At 44.6% G+C, this 16641-nt stretch overlaps 1 protein-coding gene across 5 annotated transcripts in view; it reads left to right on the forward strand.

The window, feature by feature from the left end:
• The window catches only part of LOC106588470 (dyslexia-associated protein KIAA0319-like protein), a 27534-nt gene extending 10992 nt beyond the window's left edge, over positions 1–16542 (forward strand). For all 5 annotated transcript variants that reach the window (XM_045709828.1, XM_014177542.2, XM_014177545.2 and 2 more), the window contains 19 exons: positions 6446–6819; positions 7110–7344; positions 7597–7695; positions 7957–8054; positions 8238–8325; positions 8648–8740; positions 9190–9322; positions 9835–10063; positions 10287–10410; positions 10818–10950; positions 11327–11475; positions 11942–12093; positions 12570–12708; positions 12982–13141; positions 13500–13642; positions 14059–14181; positions 14381–14471; positions 14631–14725; positions 14815–16542. In XM_045709828.1, coding sequence (XP_045565784.1) covers positions 6446–6819; positions 7110–7344; positions 7597–7695; positions 7957–8054; positions 8238–8325; positions 8648–8740; positions 9190–9322; positions 9835–10063; positions 10287–10410; positions 10818–10950; positions 11327–11475; positions 11942–12093; positions 12570–12708; positions 12982–13141; positions 13500–13642; positions 14059–14181; positions 14381–14471; positions 14631–14725; positions 14815–15011 — 2855 coding nt within the window. In that variant the 3' untranslated portion in view covers positions 15012–16542. The remainder of the gene's footprint in view (positions 1–6445; positions 6820–7109; positions 7345–7596; positions 7696–7956; positions 8055–8237; positions 8326–8647; positions 8741–9189; positions 9323–9834; positions 10064–10286; positions 10411–10817; positions 10951–11326; positions 11476–11941; positions 12094–12569; positions 12709–12981; positions 13142–13499; positions 13643–14058; positions 14182–14380; positions 14472–14630; positions 14726–14814) is intronic.
• The last annotated feature ends 99 nt before the right edge of the window (positions 16543–16641 follow it).

A 16641-nucleotide genomic window follows, 5' to 3' on the forward strand; every position in this document is an offset into this window, starting at 1 on the left:
TGTTTGGAGGAAAAAGGGGGAGGCTTGCAAGCCGAAGAACACCATCCCAACCGTGAAGCACAGGGGTGGCAGCATCATGTTGTGGTGGGGTTTTGCTGCAGGAGGGACTGGTGCGCTTCACAAAATAGATGGCATCATGAGGTAGGAAAATTATGTGCATATATTGAAAGAACATCTCAAGACATCAGTCAGGAAGTTAAAGCTTGGTCGTAAATGGGTCTTCGAAATGGACAATGACCCCAAGCATACTTCCAAAGTTGTGGTAAAATGGCTTAAGGACAATAGTCAAGGTATTGGAGTGTCCATCACAAAGCCCTGACCTCAATCCTATAGAAACTTTGTGGGCAGAACTGAAAAAGCGTGTGCGTGCAAGGAGGCCTACAAACCTGACTTAGTTACACCAGCTCTGTAAAGGAGAAATGGGCCAAAATTCACCCAACTTATTGTGGGAAGCTGTTGGAAGGCTACCCAAAACGTTTGACCCAAGTTAAACAATTTAAAGGCAATGCTACCAAATACTAATTGAGTGTATGTAAACTTCAGACCCACTGGGAATGTGATGAAAGAAATAAAAGCTGAAATCATTCTCTCTACTATTATTCTGACGTTTCAGATTTCTTAAAATAAAGTGGTGATCCTAACTGACCTAAGACAGGGAATTCTTACTAGGATTAAATGTCAGGACTTGTGAAACGGAGTTTAAATGTATTTGGCTCAGGTGTATGTAAACTTCTAACTTCAACTGTATGTGTAAATTTATTTTTCAACGCTCGCGCACATAATGCGAGCGGTGAGGTCATCATGTAAGATCTCCTCAGCAAAAATGTGTTGATGACAGATTTGTTGAGTTATCTTAAATTAAATTAATTTGGACTATTATGAGGAATTAGATACTGGCTGTGGGGTCTCAAAATGGACAAACGGTACAATTGTGGGTTTTTTTCTCCATTTTTCAAGCGAAGGTCTATTAAGGGAGTATGCGAGCACACTTGTTTGGTTTGCCTAGCCGATTACGGCTAGACACCAGCCAAACTTAAGCATACTGTGTGTTTATCGGGTTGTTAGTAATTGTTTGTACTTCCTGCTGGTTCTGAGGCGTGCATGCATATGTCAGTGGTAGCTCCACTCCGAATGGCTGTTTTTACAGTGTGGGTGAGTGATGCCACAGGGCCTGGGGGGGGAGGAAATTACTAAACAGAGGCAAAAGGGTCCATTCTCTAACAGAAAGCAGAAAGGCTCAATCGCTGCAAGCAGTGTTACAGGGAGTTCAAGTTACACCCACATCCCATAATATTCAGCTCTGGAGTGTCTGGAGCTATGGTAACAATAGCCATGGGAATAGGTGCGCTTTCAGTGAGTGTCTGAGTTGGTGATGGTCGGTGCCCTGTCTTGTCTAGAGACACATCAAATCATATGTATTTATAAAGCTCTTTTTAAATCTGCAGATGTCACAAAGTGCTTATACAGAAACCCAGCAATGCAGATGTACATTAGAAGCACGGTGGCTAGGGAAAACGCCCTAGAAAGGAAGGAAGGAACTTAGGAAAAAAACATAGAGAGGAACCAGGCTTTGAGGGGTGGCCGGGGGGGGAGATTATAAGAGTACCTGGCCATTATTGCCAGATCGTTCTTCAAGATGTTCAAACGTTCATAGATGACCAGCAGGGTCAAATAATGATCAGTGGTTGTAGAGGGTGCAACAGATTAGGAGTAAATGTCAGTTCATTCAGAGCATTCAGAGGTCGAGAGAGAGAGTGGTTGAGAGAGAGAGAGACAAAGGAACTGACTAATATTAAGAAATGCTACAGCAGGAAGGAAAGTAGTGTGGAAACCTACCAAAAATCAATTAAGCAACAACAAATGCAATCCCTTTTAGACAACGTGGACAACTTGGCAGTAGAAAACCTGAACGGTATATTTTACCTCTCAGCTTCCCGTTCAAATCTTAAAATTTCAAGCAGAAAACCTAAGAAAATTAACAACAATGACAAATGGTTTGATGAAGAATGCAAATACCTAAGAAAGAATTGAGAAACGTGTCCAACCAAAAACAGAGACCCAGAACCTGAGCCTTCACTATGGTGAATCACTAAAACAACACAGAAATACACTACGGAAAAAGAAGGAACGTCAGCTCAATGTAATTGAATAATCCATAGACTCTAACCACTTCTAGGAAAATTGGAACACACTAAACAAACAACACAAAGAGTTATCTATCCAAAATGGAGATATATTGATAAACCACTACTCCAATCTTTTTGACCCAATAACAAAGAACAAATGGCAAAAACATATACATGATCAAATACAAATCTTAGAATCAACTATTAAAGACTACCAGAACCCACTGGATTCTCCAATTACATCGAATGAACTACAAGACAAAATACAAACCCTCTAACTCAAAAAGGCCTGTGGTGTTGATGGTATCCTAAATTTAAATGATAAAATATACAGACCACAAAAGTGGAGACAAATTTGACCCCAATAACTACTGTGGGATATGCGTCAACAGCAACCTTGGGAAAATCTTCTGCATTATCATTAACAGCAGACTCGTACATTTCCGCAGTGAAAAGAATGTACTCATCAAATGTCAAATTGGCTTTTTACCAAATTAACATATGGCAGACCACGTATTTACCCTGTACACCCTAATTGACAAAGAAACAAATCAAAACAAAGGCAAAGTTATCTTATGCTTTGTTGATTTCAAAAACGCTTTTGACTCAATTTGGCATGAGGGTCTGCTATACAAATTGATGGAAAGGGGTGTTTGCGGGGGGGGAACATACAACATAAAATCCATGTACACAAACAACAAGTGTGTGTGGTTAAAATTGGCAAAAACATACTTCTTTCCACTGGGCCGTGGGGTGAGACAGGGATGTAGCTTAAGCTCCACCCTCTGCATCAATCCGTAATGACAGCCTAGGAACGGTGGGTTAACTGCATTGTTCAGGGGTAGAACGACAGATTTTCACCTTGTCAGCTCGGGGATTCGATCTTGCAACCTTTCGGTTACTAGTCCAACGCTCTAACCACTAGGCTACCTGCCGCACCAATATATCAATGAATTGGCGAGGGCACTAGAACAGTCTGCAGCACCTGGCCTCATCCTACTAAAATCTGAAGTCAATTTTCTACTATTTGCTGATGATCTGGTGCTTCTGTCCCCAACCAAGGAGGGCCGACAGCAGCACCTAGATCTACTGCACAGTTTCTGTCAGACCTGGGCCCTGACAGTACATCTAAGTAAGACAAAAATAATGGTGTTCCAAAAAAGGTCCAGCTGCCAGAACCACAAATACAAATTCCATCTAGACGCCGTTGCCCTAGAGCACACAAAAAACAATACATACCTCGGCCTAAACATCAGCGCCACAGGTAACTTCCACACAGCTGTGAATGATGTGAGAGACAGGGCAAGAAGCGCCTTCTATGCCATCAACAATAGAATACATTTGACATATTTGAATCAATTATAGAACCCATTGCCCTTTATGGTTGTGGTCTGGGGTCTGCTCACGAACCAAGAATTCACAAATTGGGGCAAACAGACCATGCGAGGATGCTATTTGGCCCTAAACAGAGAGTAAACCTGACCACTGTGACTGACCCAAACTTAAGGAACGCTTTGACTATGTACAGACTCAGTGAGCATAGACTTGCTATTGAGAAATGCCTCCGTAGGCAGACCTGGCTCTGAAGAGAAGACAGGTTATGTGCACACTGCCCACAAAATGAGGTTGAAACTGAGCTGCACTTCCTAACCTCCTGCCAAATATATGGCCATATTAGAGACACACATTTCCCTCAGACTACACAGACCCACAAAGAATTTGAAAACAACAAACCGATTTTGATGAACTCCCATATCTACTGGGTGAAATACCACAGTGTGCCATCACAGCAGCAAGATTTGTGACCTGCTGCCACAAGAAAAGGGCAACCAGTGAAGAACAAACACCATAGAACAAACACCATTGTAAATACAATCCATATTTTTGCTATTTATTTGGCCATTTGTACTTTACCTATTTGCACCTAATATGACATTTGAAATGTCTTTTAATATTTTGTAACTTCTGTGATTGTAATGTTTGCTGTAATTTTTTTTGGTTTATTTCACTTTCAATAAAGCCCTTAAATTGAGGTAGAGAGAGACAGATAGATGGGGGGGGGACACTGTGACCCAGTCCGACGATACCCCCGGACAGGGCCAACCAGGCAGGATATAACCCCACCCACTTTGCCAAAGCACAGCCCCTACACCAAGAGGTCGAGAGGGAGGTCGAGAGGGAGGTCGAGAGGGAGGTCGAGAGGGAGGTCGAGAGGGAGGTCGAGAGGGAGATAGACGGGTCGGGGGACACTGTAGCCCCGTCCAACGTTACCCTAGAAGGCCAGCATCCCGGAGTCGCCTCTTCACTGTTGACGTTGAGACTGGTGTTTTGCGGGTACCATTTAATGAAGCTACCAGTTGAGGAACTGTGAGGCGTCTGTTTCTCAAACTAGACACTAATGTACTTGTCCTCTTGCTCAGTTGTGCACCGGGGCCTCCCACTCCTCTTTCTATTCTGGTTAGAGCCAGTGTGCGCTGTTCTGTGAAGGGAGTAGTACACAGCGTTGTACGAGATATTCAGTTTCTTGGCAATTTCTAGCATGGAATAGCCTTCATTTCTCAGAACAAGAATAGACTGACGAGTTTCAGAAGAAAGATCTTTGTTTCTGGCCATTTTGAGCCTGTAATCGAACCCACAAATGATGATGCTCCAGATACTCAACTAGTCTAAAGAATGCCAGTTTTATTGCTTCTTTAATCAGAACAACAGTCTTCAGCTGTGCTAACATAATTGCAAAAGGGTTTTCTAATGATCAATTAGCCTTTTAAAATTATAAACTTGGATTAGCTAACACAACTTGCCATTGGAACACAGGAATGCTGGTTGCTGATAATGGGCCTCTGTACGTCTAATGTAGATATTCCATTCAAAATCAATCGTTTCCAGCTACAATAGTCATTTACAACATTAACAATGTCTACACTGTATTTCTGATCACTATTATGTTATTTTAATGGACAAAAAGTAGCTTTTCTTTCAAAAACAAGGACATTTCTACGTGACCCCAAACTTTTTCCAAAAGAATGTGGTGATTGACGGTTAGGTTTAAGACAGATGCAGAGCCACTTGGTCTGACGTCATTAAAAGGTAATTTACCACTTTCACGAGTGCAGTCTCAGTACTATGATGCGGTCTAAAACCAGACTGGAGTATTTCGTATACATTATTTGTCTTCAGGAAGGCAGTGAGGTGCTGTGCAACAGCTTTTTTTTTTAAATTGGAGAGGAATGGGAGATTCCTCGATATAGGCCAATTTTAGTTTTTTTATATTTTCTAGGTAAAGGTTTGGCTTTTTCAAGAGAGGCTTTATTACTGCCACTTTTATTGAGTTTGGTACACACCCGGTGGATAGGGAGCCATTTATTATGTTCAACATAGGAGGGCCAAGCACAGGAAGCAGCTCTTTCAGTAGTTTAGTTGGAACAGGGTCAAGTAGGCAGCTGGAAGGTTTAGAGGCCATGACTATTTTTGTGAATGTTTCGAGAGATACAGGATTAAAAACCTTGAATGTCTCCATTTATCTTAGGTTCTGGCAGTTCTGTTTAGATTCAAAGAGGAGTCCGTAATTTGCTTTCTAATGATCATGATATTTTTGTCTAAGAAGTTCAGGAATCCATCACTGCTGAATTGAAGGCCGTCCTCTCTTGGGGAATACTGCAATTTTGGATTGTTTGTATTCTCCTCAATCAGGTTGGAAAAGTAGGCTGATCGAGCAGCCGCAGGGACTCTTCAATATTGCATGGTACTGTCCTTCCAAGCTAGTCAGAAGACTTCCGGTTTGATGGAGCGCCATTTCCGTTCCAGTTTTCTGGAAGCTTGCTTCAGGGCTCGGACATTTTCTGTATACTGCCTTTTTGTTTATGTTCTTGAGGCCCTGGTGATGGGACTTTTGACCTTGGTGATAATGTAGCCTAATCTCTGTCTTTTGTCAGGGAAAGGCCTCATTTCCCTTTTACCGCTTGAACAGTTGAGCTTCGGGCATGTCTGGAGTGTTACTGTATGTTAAGAGATTGCGTTTGCAAGGCACATATGGCTATACAAGTTAAAAATGGTATTGTCAATTAAGCAACATCCATGCCTTAAATCTGTGGGTCGCAAAACCTGTGTCAGCTGCTTTTCTCGTCTGCCTAGCACATTCGTGTCACTGATTGCTCTGACTGCATGCAACTGGCTTCCCAGCGCTAAGAAAGAAGGAACTAAAACCAACACACTCAGGGGCCCATGTATCTGAAGTTACCCATCCTTGACCCAGATGGCAAAGTCACTGATCACATCCTCTTTATACACACACACTGTAACAACTCTCTTTCCCTCTCCAGGTGTATCTGCTGAGATCTGCAGGGTGACGGGGGGAGTGTTGGGGATCCACTGGAGCAGCGTGGTCGATTTAGGCTGGCGCCCCCTGGCCGTGGGGAGGGGCAGCGCCAGCTGCTGGGAATCCTGCTGCCTGGAGCCAGCCTGCAACGCTGTCTGGAGCCTGGGGGGGCACTGTGTGCTGCTGAACTGCTCCAACAGAGGAGTCTGTGACGTCACATCTCTCCCCCAGCCCCACATTGAGTCCCTGGGGCTCCTGCAGCTATTTTCAAAGGGGACTACCACAGCTCGGAGGAGAAGGCTCAGGCGGGCACAAACAGGAAAGGGAAGTGAAGCCGTAAGCCAGAAACATGGGTCGGACCACCAACATTCTGGCGCTGTGAGTCAATGGAAAGTTACTGTTCTGTAGTTGAGTCATAAATGACTGTTTACCTCCGTTCTTCCTTCCAGGATCACTGGGACAGAGTAGATGAATAGAGTATGAAATACCTTCATATACATTTCTACATGCATGACAACCTTGTTTCCCTGACTTATGTGTTATTGTATATCATGCAATCTCTTAACTGCAGTGGTTCACGTCGTGAAGGCTATTGAAGACTGTACAATGTAGCCAATGTCTTTAGTCATCTTTCCGTTCTTATCTGAAGTACATCCATATCTTGGCAGGGAGTTTCCAAGGATGCAGAGCATCCGTCTCCAACTGTCGACGGCACCAGCGGAGTAGCTTTCCCTCAAACATCTGATAGGAATCACAGCCAGCTAACTAATGGAAGTGGAGAAGAGCCATCACCCTCAGAGCAGAACTCTAAATCAGAGGACAACATAGACCCAGTGTTTTCCAACAGCAGCTCTGTGCTTCCCACTACTGCTCCTACAATCACTACATCCCCAACCCAGGCTGGTAAGGCAGTGGACACTAAACTCTGACTTACAAAACCCACCCTCGACAACGTTTGGGTTAATAACACACTAATAACATAATTGGATGTGTTGAGGTATGTATTGATGGCAGGTAAAGCATGTAGCTCTAAACATCTACTCCTGCTCAAAAACTGGCACCTGCTGCAGATTTCTATCTACTTTGAATTAACTGCTGTTTCAGTTGCTCCGTCCTCCATTTTAGCCCATGTAATGCCTCTGGTTTCCATGACAGTCCGGGAATTGGTGGTGTCGGCAGGCGTGAGTGTGGAGGTCACGCTGCCGCGCAACGAGGTAGAACTCAACGCCTTTGTGGTGCCAGCGCCCCAGCCAGGTACTACTACTCAACCTACCTGCGTTATTACTTCGTCATACTGTATCATACACCTGTATTATACACACCCCGTGTAGTCCACGTCTCGCCCCGAATTCTACATACGCTCATCTGTTTGAGTTGGCATGACGATGACAAAGGAGAGAGCTACTGCAGAACACAGCCTGGTACTAAAGATAGCTCTGTATCCCAGGATGTCATTCCTCGTAGCTTCCATCCTCGGCTTTGACCCGCCTCTCTCTCTTTCTCACTTCTCGAAAGGGACCGACTATGCGTTTGACTGGCTCTTGAGAACTCATCCCAAAGACTACAGTGGAGAGATGGAGGGGAAACACAGCAAGACGCTCAAACTCAGCAAGGTGCAGCTCCTTGAATTAGTTCAACCGTTATCCCTTTCTCTCTCTGTTCAAACCCAAGGCCGCGTAACTGAGATTGAATGTATGACTAGAGCCATTTATACAGTACTGTAGTACTTATGAGAAACAATTCCTATAGAATTGGCTCTAATTCAACCTTTCTCTGGCTCTTGTTCCTGTGTTCAGCTGACGGTGGGACTGTATGAGTTTGAGGTGACAGTGGATGGTGACGGAGCACACGGAGAGGGCTATGTCAACGTGACAGTCAAACCAGGTGGGGGTTAAACTAACATGACTCGTATTGACATGGTCATTAGTAGGAACATGTGTAAACTGTAACATATTAAAGGGCACCTCCCCAGACTCTCCCATTTATGGGCTTATACTGAAATGTTGACAATGACTCATACCTGGGTCGTGTTCATTCTCACCAAATGGAAGATAACAGACTGAAACGGGGATGGATTACCTGGAGTTGTCCAATAAGAAATGGTCCTTTTAGTTTTCCATTGCAAAAATGTTTCGCTACGCGTTGGCTAATGAACACAACCCAGCTGTACCATTCAGCCAATTAGCTAACCTCTTCCACTTCACAGAGCCACGGGTAAACAAGCTCCCCGTCGCTGTGGTTTCCCCAAAGTTCCAGGAGATATCCTTGCCAACCAGCTCCACCGTGATCGACGGCAGCCGTGAGTACACCTGGCTTTTTGGTCTCAATCAAATCATATAAACTAGAATTGCACCATCTGTTGGTGATGTCAAACCGGGTTTTATGTTGCATCTTGTCGTAGTTGTTTCCTGACCAGAAAAAGACAGATTTGGTCAAGGGTGTCTTTTATTTAGATTATTGCTCTACTAGCGTACATTGAAATTATAGCTTGACCATTTTAGGTCAAGAACCGGTATTTGCCCTAGAATACTAATGTTGATCTTTAGCTTGGTGCAAAGGTCCTCCAAACATCACCCTGGGCAGTTTTTTTACATTATCACCTTACATAAAACAATGGAAGACAAACTTTAGTAGTCAGGGTTGAGACAGGGGCAAAAATATAGGCAGGGTGGCCTATACATTTAACCGGTTCTTTTCCCCTCTTCTTCCTCTCCTGTCTTCCTCCTCTCGTTGTGTGCGGCCCCTCAGAGAGCACAGACGATGACAAGGTGGTGGCGTGGCACTGGGAGGAGGTGAAGGGCCCGCTGAGGGAGGAGAAGGTCTCTGCAGACACCCAAATCCTCACCCTCACCGGCCTGGTCCCAGGGAACTACACATTCAGGTACCGTTACCTTGTCTTCTCAATGGGCATGCATCATCTTGTAAATTCTCTACATATTGCTTGTATATTCCTTGAGGTACCTCTTTCTATTTTTTCCCCTATGGGCATGCTCTACCTTGTATTCCGCTTCTATCTCTTACTTCAAATGTTTTCCTTCATACCATTTCACATGCATACGCCCACGTCCCTCATCCTCTCTCCCCATTTCAGCTGTAGGTGAAGGCTACTGTGGGTCTTAGAAGCAAGGAGGATGTTAGGAATTTGTCTATCTGTCATAAACCGGACCTTCCTGCACGGTAGTCAGATTAGCATCTCAGATTTACACGTGTCTAGCAGAGTACCATGTAGTTAGATGTTAGGGGTTGGTTTCGAATTAAGCGTAAGTGTTCAATCAAAACCGTCTTCCCCCTCATCCTTCAATACCACACCTTTTACTTCACCTTCAAACAAATGAGTTGGTGTGTTTTTGAGTTTGTCGTTTTTATCTGTCCTCTATTTTTTTCCCCCTTTAGTCTGACTGTTACGGACTCGGACGGGGCCCAGAGCTCCACCCAGGCCACGCTGTCGGTCAACAAGGCCGTGGACTACCGGCCGGTGGCCAACGCCGGACCCAACCAGGTCATCACGCTACCGCGCAACTCTGTCACACTGCATGGCAACCAGAGCACGGACGACCACGAGCCGCTGGCCTACGAGTGGTCGCTCAGCCCCGAGAGCAAGGGCAAGGTGGTGGAGATGCAGGTGAGAGATGAACACCAGGGGGAGCTTCAGTTTGTCAGAGACCATGCGCAGATCTTACTTAGCAATCAAGGGGATTCCGTCTTTTTTATTATTATTTATTTTTATTTTATTTTCATGATAGCCTTATCAAATTGTTGTTTGAAGGTGGAAATTCTTTGTTTCGGCACCAAAAAAAAGGGAAATTCTTCTCTCCCATCTTGATAGTATTGTCTTCGTTCTGTAGGGCGTTCGGACTCCCACTCTGCAGCTGTCTGCCATGCAGGAAGGAGACTACACCTTCCAGCTCACTGTCACAGACACAGCCGGACAGCAGGACACGGCACGGGTCACTGTTATCGTCCAGCCAGGTAATCCAGCAGCATATAGATCATGTGTATCTATGGCTACTGTCAACACCAATGCTATTGTGTCGCTTATCTGAATGTGTGTTGGCTTAACCTTGTTGAGGCTTACATTGGGAATAGCATCAAGAGAAATGAATGGAAAATGCTGTTACCTCCCTTGTGTGATCTTGTAGTTGCGTGAATATCATGCCTGATTTACATGAAATAAGCCACACATATTTTCTCTAATTCTTTGCTATTATATAACATATCTGAATGGATGTTGGTTTAATCTTGATGAAACATACATTGAGAATAGAGACAGACAAAACTAGCACGATTCTGTAGGTGAAAATACAGTTCTATATTGGATATTGTCCTCCTAGCATGTCTATGTTCTCCCGAGCCTGCTTGTGTTCCATCCCCCTCAGAGAACAATAAGCCCCCAGTAGCAGACGCCGGTCCAGAGAAGGAGCTGACCCTGCCTGTGGACCGCACCACTCTGGACGGCAGCAAGAGCACGGACGACCAGAATATCTCCGCCTACCACTGGAAACAGAGCAAGTCAGTATTCACAGGCAGGCAGACAGACAGACCCAACATGCACATAGACGCACACACACTCAACTACATGCATGCTCACTTTCGCTCACATACACACTCGCATACGCACACACTCCCAAATAAACACACAGCACCCTTTGGCAAATTACACACTCGCTGTTCTCTGTGTATGAGAGTGACACTTAGTTCAACTCCCAGAGGCAATATGATGAGTGGAGAAGACTCTTTGGAGCACTCTTCTCTTCCATCTCTCATGTTATATGGCTCAGTTCAGTGCTATGTGCTGACAGCGGATAGTGGAACTGCTGTTTCTCCACCTGTCTGACTCTGTGATTGTCTGTCTGTCTGTCTGTCTGTCTGTCTGTCTGTCTGTCAGGGGTCCGGACGGAGTGAAGATCGAGAACGCCGATGGCGCCGTTGCCACGGTGACGGGGCTGCAGGTGGGCGAGTACGAGTTCAGTCTGACCGTGACGGACGAGAGGAAGCTGGCGAGCACCGACACGGTCACGGTCATCGTCCGAGAGGGTAATTGTCGTGTGTGTGTGTGTGTGTGTGTGTGTGTGTGTGTGTGTGTGTGTGTGTTTTTGTTTAAATTCTCTTTCCTGATTTCATAAGAGTAGGTTTTTCCTTAGCCTCGGATTCATTTCTGGGTGCTGAGATTAGTATTTACCAGACACAGTTATTATTTGAGTTTGCAAGTAAGGCATTTCACTGTACTTGTGATTAAAAACTTGAAACTTGATTTAATATAGAATTGCCGACGAAGAAATGTATCAGAGATGGAACTCTCTGAAGCTTTCAGAAACAAGCTAGACAAGGTCTCATACGAGACGCACTCAACTATTCAAAACCCTTTGAAGTATAACTGAAGCATAACTCACACACCTATATTATTACCAGGTGCATGGAGAGAAACAGCATACTGAGTATCTCAGAATACTCTTTGGCACGGCAATGTCCTTTTAAAAGTGTCTTGTCTTCTCTTTACCAGAGTTAGACCAACCCCCAGTAGCCCATGTCCAGTCCAGCCCAGCCATCTCTCTTCCCCTGCGGACTGCAGCCCTGGACGGCTCCCACTCCACAGACGACAAGGGTGGAGTGGGCTACTTGTGGACCCGTGATGACAGTAGTCCTGCAGCAGGGGTGAGAGAGAGTCCACTCCGTGGTACTATAACGGATAACAGAAATATTTACAGAAAATATTATTAAGTGTTAGGGGAGCTGTGGCAAACATACAATGTACCTATAGTAAGTAAACAGAAAATGTACAATATAGCATACATTTCCCTCTTCATGTTGTATTAGGTAAAAACATTCTGACCAAATGCAATCTGCTCTTGCATTTCTCATGATAAACATTCTACTTAATAATATTTGCATACAATGGACCTACTGCTGGAAATATTTTGAACAACTTATGTGTTCTGGTCAGACCAGGTTTTCCACTTTTTCTTTTTGCAGTAGTGTCTTGCTTGCAGCTCGAATATACAATTATAACATAATTCAATGTCTTTGAATTAAGATATGTGTCATCAACATAAGACAAAATATCTTTGTAACTGATCAAATACAAATCAAATGCATCTTGTCTGAAGAGTTGTGTTGTCTTTATCCCCCAGAACGTACTGAACAACTCTGACCACCAGGCGGTGCTGTTTCTCACTAACCTGGTGGAGGGAAAGTACAGCTTCACTCTGACTGTGACTGATAGCAAGGGCCAGAGCAGCTCAGACAGAGGGACTGTAGAGGTCAAACCAGGTCAGTGGGCTCCTTATGGACTACAAACACAGCCCCAAAATCAACCCCTCGACACTTGGTTTGAAAGAACCAAATGGATGTGGCTAAAGCTACAGCTAGCTTTTTGATACACTAGGGTTATTTTCCATTATATTCCTTCCACCCAATCCATTCAGATCTATGGGAAGTAGGAGAAATACTATATGGAACACAAGCACAGCAGAAATGGCTCCTATACACACTATCTTCTTCTTCTCTCCCTCACTCTGTCCTCCGCCCTCTCTCTCCTGTCAGACGTGTGGCAGCGTGACCTGGTGGAGCTGGTGCTGGAGGTGTCTGTGTCCCAGGTGTCCCACCGCCAGAGAGACATGCTGCTCAGACAGGTGGGCGTGCTGCTGGGCGTGCTCGACAGTGACATCATCGTACGGGAAGTCAGCGCCTTCAACGAGCACAGGTCAGCTCCTTTCCTCTATGTTTCGGTCTCTTCATTTCAACTCACTCAACTTTATTGGCACAGTGAGTTACTTAATTGCAATGTAAGCACAAGAACGCAGGAGTACACCCTTTATTTGACGTACTCTTTCTTGTACACGTTTTAGCATGTGTTGTTTTGAACAATGTGTAATTTTAAATTTAAAAAATGGCCACGTTTACAATGTGTAACTTTTTTACCACACTTACAGGGTGTGGACATGAGAGATTCTTTGTTACAAAACTAAGAGGCAATGTTTATAATTACTAAGAATAATTCGTAATTAGGCTGGTTGAGGGAATCTATTAATTTCTTCCCATCTCCATTCCTCTCCTCTCAGTACTCGACTGGTGTTCTTGGTGTCTGGGGGTCCGGGTCGCCCCCCTCTGTCAGGTCACAGTGTGGCTCTGGGGCTGCGCAACAAGTTACGCAAACAGAAGAACGACTTCCTCATCTTCAAGGCACGGCGGGTGGACACAGTCAGTGAGTATCCAGACACGCGAATAGAGAAAAGCAAGACATGGATGGAGAAATGTATTAGGACTAATGAATTGAGACTTAGTTCATTTACATGACAAGCAGTTATTGAGAGTTTGCTGTGAAATTAAACATGCTCTATGAATGAATTATTTTATTTTTATGTTTTTACATTTCTGGTATTTAAAGTATGGGCAATTTAGTTTATTTTGACTTACCCTTACCTCTTTTTTTAACTTACAACTTCAAGTTTGGCTTAATATATTTGTTTTATTAATCTCCAGGTTAGATAGACTAGTCTTAAAAGACAGTTAGGATAGGATTGTCGTCTTTGACCCAGAAGATGTCAAGAAGACTCTAGAAAACCTGTGGCCTGACGGAATTCAAAGTTCACGTCTCTTAACGTCTCTCTCCCCCTGCAGTCTGCCAGCTGAACTGCTCCAGTCACGGGGATTGCGACTCATTCACGCGGACCTGCGTCTGCCACCCCTTCTGGATGGAGAATTTCATCAAAGGACAGCTGTGGGACCAAGAGAGCAACTGTGGTGAGGAGCGGAGTGGACACTCGTGAAATTGAAGATTATGACATTATACATTAGGATACTGTGAAGACTCGCGTGACTACATGAATTTACTTCTGAGTATGATGCACAGCGGAAAGCGACGTAATGGAAATATCAAGTGCTGAATTTGCGCTTTCTCGTTCTGACAACCTGCGACTTATATTGGCCCTCTCTCTTTCAGAATGGAGTGTGCTGTATGTGACCATAGCATCCTTCATGATCGTGGTTGCCATCGCGACCTTTGTCTGGGGTATGGTGTGTTGTTGCCGCGGGTAAGAGTGCCACTAACGTTTGAGTTTGACATTTTTGTACATGAATATTATGTTGCTTCGTTTACATTGCATGGCGTGCTACTCTGTTTTAAATACATGCTTGTTGTCCATCCAGTAATGTGGAATAAGCAGACTGACAGGACTGTGTGTTTTGAACAGGGGTAAGGGTAAAATGCGCCACAAGAGCAAAAGCCGCTATAAGATGCTTAATGGCGAAGAGCAGGACGGACTGGCGCTACACCCCCCCCGAGCTGGTAACACACACACACGACCTACTCTCTGTGCCTTATTATCTTAGAATATGTTGAAAACAGCAAATTCCTTTCCCTTTCTCCCCCACCAGGCCGAATGAAGCCGGCCCCTGCCCCCTCGTCCTCAGCCCTCATGCGCTCTGACTCGGACTTGGACAGTGACGACGGCCAGGGAGGGGTCCCATGGACAGACAGGGAACAAGGACACCTCCTCCGACCCCACAACGGCACCCTGGAAAACGGCCAGGGCCCCAAGAGGAGCAAAAAGCAAAGAGAGGAGCTGCTATAGCAACAGAGGGTGGTGGAACACCCCTCCCCACCCCTAAACCCTCACCACCCACTCTCTTTCGCTCTTTTCCACCACACAAACCGTACACCTCTCCACCCATAGGACACTCAAGACATATGGGTCCTGGAGAATGAGAGAAAACCCTGTTGGGCACAGGGTCAAGCCTCCCACCCACACACCCTTGTATTTAAACTTCCCTTCGCCCACACTGAGCCAAGATTAAGGAAATTAGGTTTAACCTTTGAGAAGGACAGACCATTTAATGGAAAAATGTGTGGGGGGGGTTGATAGGGGAACAAATGGTCAGAATGTCAAGTTGAGTGCTGTTCACCCCTGAGACACTGAGAAAGTACCCCCCCCCCAGGAAAAAACGGGAGACTGCTAGTGAAGACTAGCCTGAATGTTCCTACTCTACTCTGACAGGTTACAAAATGGTTGACAAGTGACTTGTCTAGATGAAAACAAATCTAGATATCTGTGCATGAGAGCACAGTTGCAGTCATGATATGTATTCATGTTTGAATGGTGGTTAGGTCTGCATGAGTTGTGTGTGCCTGAATGTGTCTAAAAATCGAAATATGTGCGCTTTTGGTAATTGTGCCAAAATGTCGTTTCAGAAAAGCGTTGAGTGTTTGACACTTAACCAGCATTGAGAGTCGAAACTGCTTTTGTTGCTGTCAGCCATGCTGGTCAGAGTCAGAGGATCCTGGGAAATGCTGTTTTTTGAGAGCCATGCCTCATACTGTATGAACTCACTGGATGACACACTGGACTACACAACATTGACGCCCCCACCCCTATTACTGTGTCCCTGGGAGATGATGAAGACACCAATGACACGTGGGGAAGAAAGGGGCAATGGTTCCTACTCACCTCAGATACTAACGACTGTTCGAACCTGGAAGACCACTTAACGTCTTGTCTGTTTTTAAGATTTATTTTGGCCGACCATTTTTATCCTGACGCACTTTGTTTTTCACGCTCACAATGGCTATGTCTGTCTGCATCTTCACTGCTCTCACAGGCTGCTAACTGAACAAGTGCTGATCCACACATGTTGATCAGATTAGCAATTTATTCAGTTCAGCTGTAGATACAGAGCGGTGGGATTCTCCATTGCCCGACACGTACCTCCTCCAAACTTGAGTGGTGTTGTCACTTTGCATGAAGATTACTGTGAACCTGACCCTTCAGTATGACTTTAGAGATACTTTTTTTGGTTGTTGAATGTTTAAGAGGAAAGCCCCCGATCTAATCGGAGGAACCCTCTGTGAAATAAGCAATCTTTTTTTTTTTTACCAAACCTTTCTCAGTGCAAAGTCATCTCATGCTATTCCTCCAATGCGCTAGTCGAATTGGCAGCATTCTGGGAGTCCACTGTGGCGGCAGAGAGGGCGCAGCCACAAAATGAAAGGGATTCTGTGTTCATTTAATTGTTAAATAACGATCCTTTTAGTGAAGGATTCTCCTCACTATGTGACCAGACCTTATGAAACTGGATTATCTGTAAATTAAAATCAAATCTGTTTTACGTTGTCCACCTTTCTTTTTTTTTTTGTCAAGACTCCCAAAGTCTTTAAAGCTATGGCTAATCTAAAACATCTTAAAGTGTAAACAAATGCTGTTTATT

Source organism: Salmo salar, chromosome ssa27, assembly GCF_905237065.1.
Source record: "Salmo salar chromosome ssa27, Ssal_v3.1, whole genome shotgun sequence".
In the NCBI taxonomy this organism is placed as follows: Eukaryota; Metazoa; Chordata; class Actinopteri; order Salmoniformes; family Salmonidae; genus Salmo; species Salmo salar.